This window comes from Garra rufa, chromosome 21 (genome assembly GCF_049309525.1).
Source record: "Garra rufa chromosome 21, GarRuf1.0, whole genome shotgun sequence".
Lineage (NCBI taxonomy): Eukaryota > Metazoa > Chordata > Actinopteri > Cypriniformes > Cyprinidae > Garra > Garra rufa.
In genome coordinates this window covers 21,938,587-21,944,586 of record NC_133381.1, presented here as the reverse complement: position 1 = coordinate 21,944,586, position 6,000 = coordinate 21,938,587, and the positions used below count along the sequence as shown (strand labels likewise).

At 35.4% G+C, this 6,000-nt stretch overlaps 1 protein-coding gene across 1 annotated transcript in view; it reads right to left on the bottom strand.

The window, feature by feature from the left end:
• sptbn5 (spectrin, beta, non-erythrocytic 5) overlaps window positions 1–6,000 on the bottom strand; it is a 50,355-nt gene that overhangs the window by 22,513 nt on the left and 21,842 nt on the right. The window contains exons 30-33 of the mRNA XM_073826570.1: window positions 3,738–3,883; window positions 3,482–3,596; window positions 3,278–3,388; window positions 2–136 (exon numbers count right to left, since the gene is read on the bottom strand). Of these exons, the coding sequence (XP_073682671.1) occupies window positions 2–136; window positions 3,278–3,388; window positions 3,482–3,596; window positions 3,738–3,883 (507 nt within the window). The remainder of the gene's footprint in view (window position 1; window positions 137–3,277; window positions 3,389–3,481; window positions 3,597–3,737; window positions 3,884–6,000) is intronic.

Genomic DNA, 6,000 nt, shown 5'->3' with positions numbered 1-6,000 from the left:
CCTTCCTCTGCTCCATGTGCATACGGAGACTTTCCCAGCTCTCCACCACCTCCTGCTGCAGCTCCTGCAACCTCACCCTCAGCTCAGGAGAGCACATGTCCAGAATGGTGTCAGTTCCGTCCAACAGCTCCTGCAGCTATAAAAAAAATCATAAAGTTCTCTAAATAGCCTGAGAGTGAGTTTGATGCGAACATTTGTAAATTATTTATTTACTTATTTGCTGCATGTTTACTTCTTAAACCCTTTATATATTTACTTATTTGGTAAGTAATTATTTCATAAAATCCCTTCATTTACACATTTTTAAAGATACACCTAGACCACCTAAAATCAAAAATGCTTTCACCACAATGCGACCAATCAGACGACAGGAAAGGTAAATCTTCAAGGCGCAAAGGAACGGCGCAAAGAAGGGAAGAGAGATATGGGCAATTTTACAAAATTGGAAGTTGGAAACATCTTGAAATTTTTTTTATATTTTTTTAAAAACATTTTATTTATGCAAATTGTATTATATCCAAATGACACATTTATAGTAATTGTGCAGTTAATTCTCATATTGTATTTTCAAAAGGTTTTGGAATACTTCTATAATATAATATAAAGTCACTACCGAAACACAGTAACAGTAATTTAATTAGAAGGGTTATATTGACCTATTAAGATTTTGCTTACATCTACATTGTACATATATATTTTTTTGCTATTTTATTAAAAAAATTTCAGAGGTAAATCAATGACAATTACATTTTTAACAAAATTTCAAGTGTAATTTATGAGATTTGTTGTATTTTGAATCCAATTTTGCTTTGGTGTTGCTGATTTCAAAGTTAAGGATTCATTAGTTTGAATATACAATGAACCAAAAACTATGGTAACACTTTCTATGAAGCCCCTATTTATAATACATTATAAGGGTATTTCTAAGGCATTATAATGAATGCATAATGCATTATAAAAACCTTATAATATGTTATATCATCTCATGAATAATCATAACAACAATTATAATACATTATAATATTTGAGTATTTCAGGTTATAACTTTTAAGATTATGATTATTTATAACACACAATGGACACCGTATTAAATCTACTTAATTTATAATGGACTATATCATATTACATTTATTTTTTACATTATATTATGTTTTATTTTGATGGTCCCCCCTTAGTCTATTTACTATAAGCTTAAACTTTCCAACTACATTTCACTCCTTAGAGTAGACTTAGGTTAAGGTTAGGCTAGGTAATAATTACTGCTAGCTGACATGGAGTTGCAGAGTTACTTATCAAAAGCTGCCTAAAAAATACTATCAAAAAAATCAAACTGATAATACAAATGTGTCATTACACATTCATCTGATCTGATATGATGCCTAATCTTAGGGTTCTTTGGGAAATATTATTATAATTACTTATAAGTCTTTGTATGCTTTAAGTAAAGTGACATGAGTAACATGGCAAGATATGCGACTTTTAATATGTTATAACTATGAGGAGGTAATCATACTCTTAAAAGCTATAACCACAAGTAAAAATTATAATACATTAAAACTGTTCTTATGAATACTCATGAGATGATATAACATATTATAAGGTTTTTTATAATGCATTATGCATTCATTATAATGCCTTAAGAATACCCTTATAATGTATCATAACATCTTAGTTGATAATTCAGTCTACTTTATTTTTGACAAAACATCCCATGACTGCACATTTTCATTAGAGACAGTAATGCTTCGGTTGCAACCACATCACATCACAAAAAACTTGCAAAACACTACTAAAACATACTAAAATACAACAAAATTGCATAACTGTACTAAAATTTTGTTTATTTCCCTCAATATGAGAACTATGTGTTCCCTTTTGTCACTACTGAAACAATGATGACGTTTTGGTCGTGACTGTTCTGGTAGTTACAATTTTATGGAATAATACCAAAAGAAACAAATATGTCACTACCGAATGGTCATGACTGTTTTGGACAATTTTAGATACTTTTGAACCTAACAGATGGTAATCACCATCTGTAATCAGCACATGTTAAGCTGGCACAGTTTTGAACAGTGGTACACATAAGCTAAATAATTATAGAAAAAGGTGTTTGGTAGTGACGTTCCACACAGTTACAAATATGTTCAAAAGTTTTCTGACTTTTGAACACATTTACCTCAAAATGATGGGACCTATCTACTCACACCTTGTAGCTATAAGAGAGGGGGATACAGCAATATTTCCTGATCATAAATGTAGGGATGTAGTTAAAATCAGTCTTAGCCAATGGACTAAAACATACACTATTTTACACAAGTTTTATAATATACAAAGAAAATATAAAATAAATATGTTTTTGAACTTCAAAAACAACAATGGGAAAAAAAATTCAAAAATTATTTCCATATCATTTTCAGAAGCTGAAATTTAGGGTTTAGGGTTCAGGACAGCCACCTCCCAACTGAAAGTACCCAATAAATGATGATTTTATATATATTAAGCTTATTGAGATTTTAAATATTATTGTGGGTTTCAATAGATAATAGAATGATCTTAGTAAACATCCAAGATTTAAACACCTAAATGCATTTTTTTTTTGGTTGTGGGACAGCAGTTTACACCAATTCTGTAGAATGGCCCATGTACGAGTGAGGACGAATACAGAGAAAATTATAATTTTGTGTTGAAGAAAAATCGTCAATTGTAGTATTTCAGTATTTTGGACAAAGGAGAGATGTCACTGAATCAGGTAAACACTACAAAGCTTTTCCAGCCTTTAGTCAGCGCCACAGACAAATGAACAGGCTACAAGATAAGGGAAAACATTTATAAGACACAAACTAAAACAGCTAAATAAGTAAATAAATATCAATCATTTACAAGCCGAAATCCAAGTGAGATGAGCTCAAACAGACCTAACCGATTCATCACTTTTTATTCATACCCTTACATTGTTTTTAAGGGATTAAAACTGCTATAACACTCCATAAGAGACTGATACCAGCTTTTAACCCCAAGTTGCTGTTCCTCAAAAACTATAGTCTATATAGGGGTATACATATAAAAATAAAAATCGTATAAAAATAAATTATCAAAATGGTAGTGGATAGTTATTGTAAACAACAACATAACGGTATGCTCAACAATTTTTCCCTTTGCACAAAAGGATCCATGCCAGCTAGGATACTGTAGGATACTAGTATACTGTAAGTTCAAGATAATTGCCATTTTACCAGTGCAACACACCTGTAATGAATGCTCTCACTTTTCATACCTGTTGCTCTGTTCCAGCCAGCTCATGTACAAGAGCTTCATGTTTTCGTAGCTGTGAAAGCACTCCCTTCAGATCTTTGGCTATGTCATCAGGAATGCTTTTGTTCCTCTCCTGGTACAAGGTAAGTGGCATATGAGCACCAGGGCTGATATGTTTATCATATTATTCATTTGCATGACTTTAAAGCACAGCTGGACTGGATACCTTTATGTGTCTTAGTGCATCAGTCAAGTCTTTGTAGAATTTGTGGCTTTCCTCAGACCTTCGTAGCTTTTCTTTACGACCTTTGGATAAATCCTGCAGCTCTTCCCATGATTCTCTGTTATAGAATAGACTTAATGTAAGTGTAACCTGCAAATGACATCTGTAGACTGATAATGTAACTGAAATAAAATGATATAACTGTATACACAGGTTTGTGATATTTTGTTTATAATCTGTCCTTATCACATGTCGTTACCTGAGTTGATTCTGTGTTTCTCGGATGAAGCGGCTCTCAGGATGATTACTTTTGATGAGTTTGTCAGCCAACTCTTCACAGGTGTGCATCCTCTCCAGTCCTACCTCCAGCTGCTTTAAGAATACCTCAAATCTCCCACACAGTTGCTGTCATAAAACAAGAGGTGCTTAGATCCCGATCACAGACAACATGCATATCTGATACAGGAATACATTTACGAATCATATTGAAATTTGAAGAATATAAAGGGTTTAAAATAAGAAATTAAGGTTTCAAATATTTCAATACCAAGGACCCCAAAATATAACTTCTAGGGTCAAATAATATGTTTGAAAACATTTAATAAGACAATTAAAGAAGAAATAAAAAATATACAGTGCCGTGTAAAAGTATTCATACCCCTTCATTTTGGTTTGTTGCAGCCTTATGTTAAACAGCTTTAAATTACTTTTTTCCACCTCAATCTACACTCCATATACCATGATGACAAATCACAAAATAGATTTGTGACAACTCTGCAAACTTAACTCAGTTTGCTTACCCTTAACTCAGTACTTACAGTGGGGAAAATAATTATTTGATCCTCTGCTGATTTTTTACGTTTGCCCACTGACAAAGAAATGATCAGCCTACAATTTTAATGGTACGTTTATTTTACCAGTAGGAGACAGAATAACAACAAAAAAATCCAGAAAAACACACTTGATCTGCTTTTTAATGAGTGAAATAAGTGTTTGACCCCTTCGCAAAACATGACTTAGTATTTGGTGGCAAAACCCTGTTTGGCAATTACAGAGGTCAGACATTTCTAATAGTATGCCACCAGGTTTGCACACATCTCAAGAGGGATTTTGCAGATCCTCTCCAAGTCATTAAGGTTTCGAGGCTGATGTTTGGCAACTCAAATCTTCAGCTCCCTCCACAGATTTTCTATGAGATTAAGGTCTAGAGACTTGCTAGGCCACTCCAGGACTTTAACGTGGCTCTTCTTGAGCCACTACTTTGTTGCCTTGGCTGTGTGTTTTGAGTCACTGTCATGCTGGAATACCCATCCATTTTCAATGAGGGAAGGAAGTTCTCACCCAAGATTTGACGGCTCATGCCCTTGTCCATCGTCCCTTTGATGTGGTGAAGTTGTCCTGTTCCCTTAGCAGAAAAACACCCCCCAAAGCATAATGTTTCCACCTCCATGTTTGACGGTGTTCTTGGGGTCATAGGCAGCATTCCTCGTCCTCCAAACACGGCGAGTTAAGTTGATGCCAAAGAGCTCGATTTTGGTGTCATCTGACCACAACACTTCCACCCAGTTCTCCTCTGATTCATTCAGATGTTTACTGGCAAACTTCAGATGGGCCTGTACATGTGCTTTCTTGAGCAGGGGGCCTTGCGGTCGCTGCAGGATTTCAGTCCTTCACGGCGTAGTGTTTTGCAAATTGTTTTCTTGGTGACTATGGTCCTAGCGGCCTTGAGATTATTGACAAGATCCTCCTGTGTAGTTCTGGGCTGATTCCACACCGTTTTTATGATCATTGAAACTTCACAAGGTGAGATCTTGAATGGAGACCCAGACCTAGGGAGATTGACAGTTATTTTGCTTTTCTTCCATTTCCATTTTTTGTTGTTATTCTGTCTCTCACTGTTCAAATAAATCTACCACTAAAATTATAGACTGATAATTTCTTTGTCAGAGGGCAAACGTACAAAATCAGCATGGGATCAAATAATTATTTTCCCCACTGTAGTTGAAGCACCTTTACAGCCTCTAGTCTTTTTGGGTATGATCTCCATTTGGCAATTCTTCTCCTCACCTCTTTATCTCTCAAGCTCTGTCAGCTTGGATGGGAGCTGGCACATTCACAGAGTTGTCTATAAGCCACTTTGCTGTGTGCTTAGGGTCATTGTCCTGTTGGAAGCTGAACCTTCTGCCCAATCTGAGGTTCTGAATGCTCTGGACTAGTTTTTCATTAAGGATATCTCTATATTTTGCTGTGTCAAGCTTTCCTTCTAATCTGACGAGTCCCTCTGTCCCTGCTGCTGAATAACAGCCCCACAGCATGAGGCTGATACCACCACACTTTACTGTTGGGATGCTACTGAGCAGGTGATGAGCAGTGCCTGCTTTCCTCCATACATGGTGCTTGTAATTGAGGTTCATCAGATCAGAGAATATTGTTTCTCATAATCTGAGAGTCCTTTAGGTGCTTTATTGCAAATTGCAAGTGGGTTTTCATGTGTCTTCACGGAGGAGAGGATTTAATTTGGC